The sequence below is a fragment of the Penaeus monodon genome, chromosome 30, assembly GCF_015228065.2.
Source record: "Penaeus monodon isolate SGIC_2016 chromosome 30, NSTDA_Pmon_1, whole genome shotgun sequence".
Lineage (NCBI taxonomy): Eukaryota > Metazoa > Arthropoda > Malacostraca > Decapoda > Penaeidae > Penaeus > Penaeus monodon.
The window spans coordinates 17,269,116-17,269,664 of record NC_051415.1 but is presented as its reverse complement, the minus strand read 5'-3'; the positions used below and the strand labels follow the sequence as shown (position 1 = coordinate 17,269,664).

The 549-nt window shown below is 41.7% G+C and overlaps 1 protein-coding gene across 4 annotated transcripts in view; it reads left to right on the top strand.

Moving 5' to 3' along the window:
* LOC119592570 (tyrosine-protein phosphatase 69D-like) overlaps window positions 1-549 on the top strand; it is a 29,646-nt gene that overhangs the window by 27,346 nt on the left and 1,751 nt on the right. For all 4 annotated transcript variants that reach the window (XM_037941448.1, XM_037941449.1, XM_037941450.1 and 1 more), the window contains 2 exons: window positions 6-169; window positions 372-507. In XM_037941448.1, the coding sequence (XP_037797376.1) occupies window positions 6-169; window positions 372-507 (300 nt within the window). The remainder of the gene's footprint in view (window positions 1-5; window positions 170-371; window positions 508-549) is intronic.

Genomic DNA, 549 nt, shown 5'->3' with positions numbered 1-549 from the left:
AACAGAATGGTGATGCCTTGACGGTAACACAGTTCCATTACATTGGATGGTCAGGAGCCTTGGGTGAAGTTCCTCTGGTGACCTATGGAATTATGGAGATCATCACACGAGTACAGGCCCACACTGATGCCAGTCTTTCCACAGCTGCTCCCACTCTCGTCCACTGCTCGTAAGCTTTACATAGATTTAAAACTGGTTTCAGATGCTGTTGTATATATTTTCTCAGTGGAAGGAAATTATATAGTTGGGTCAAGTTTTATCTTGTTTTTAATGTTTATCCTAGCACTGAAAGGGAAATTATACAAATAGTTGCATAGTTACATAGTTGCATTAAGTTGTATTTGAGTTAAGAAATATTTTGGCATTTCCAGGGGTGGTGGTGACCGCAGCAGTGTATACGTATGTCTCAATAACTGCTTACGTCAGCTTCGGAGGGAAGGGAGAGTAGATCTTTTCCAGACGGCTCGCAGAATTCGGGCTTTAAGACAGTTCCAACTCCAAGAGTTTGTAAGTTGCCTCCTTGTTTTGTTTTGTGTTAGATGTATGTGC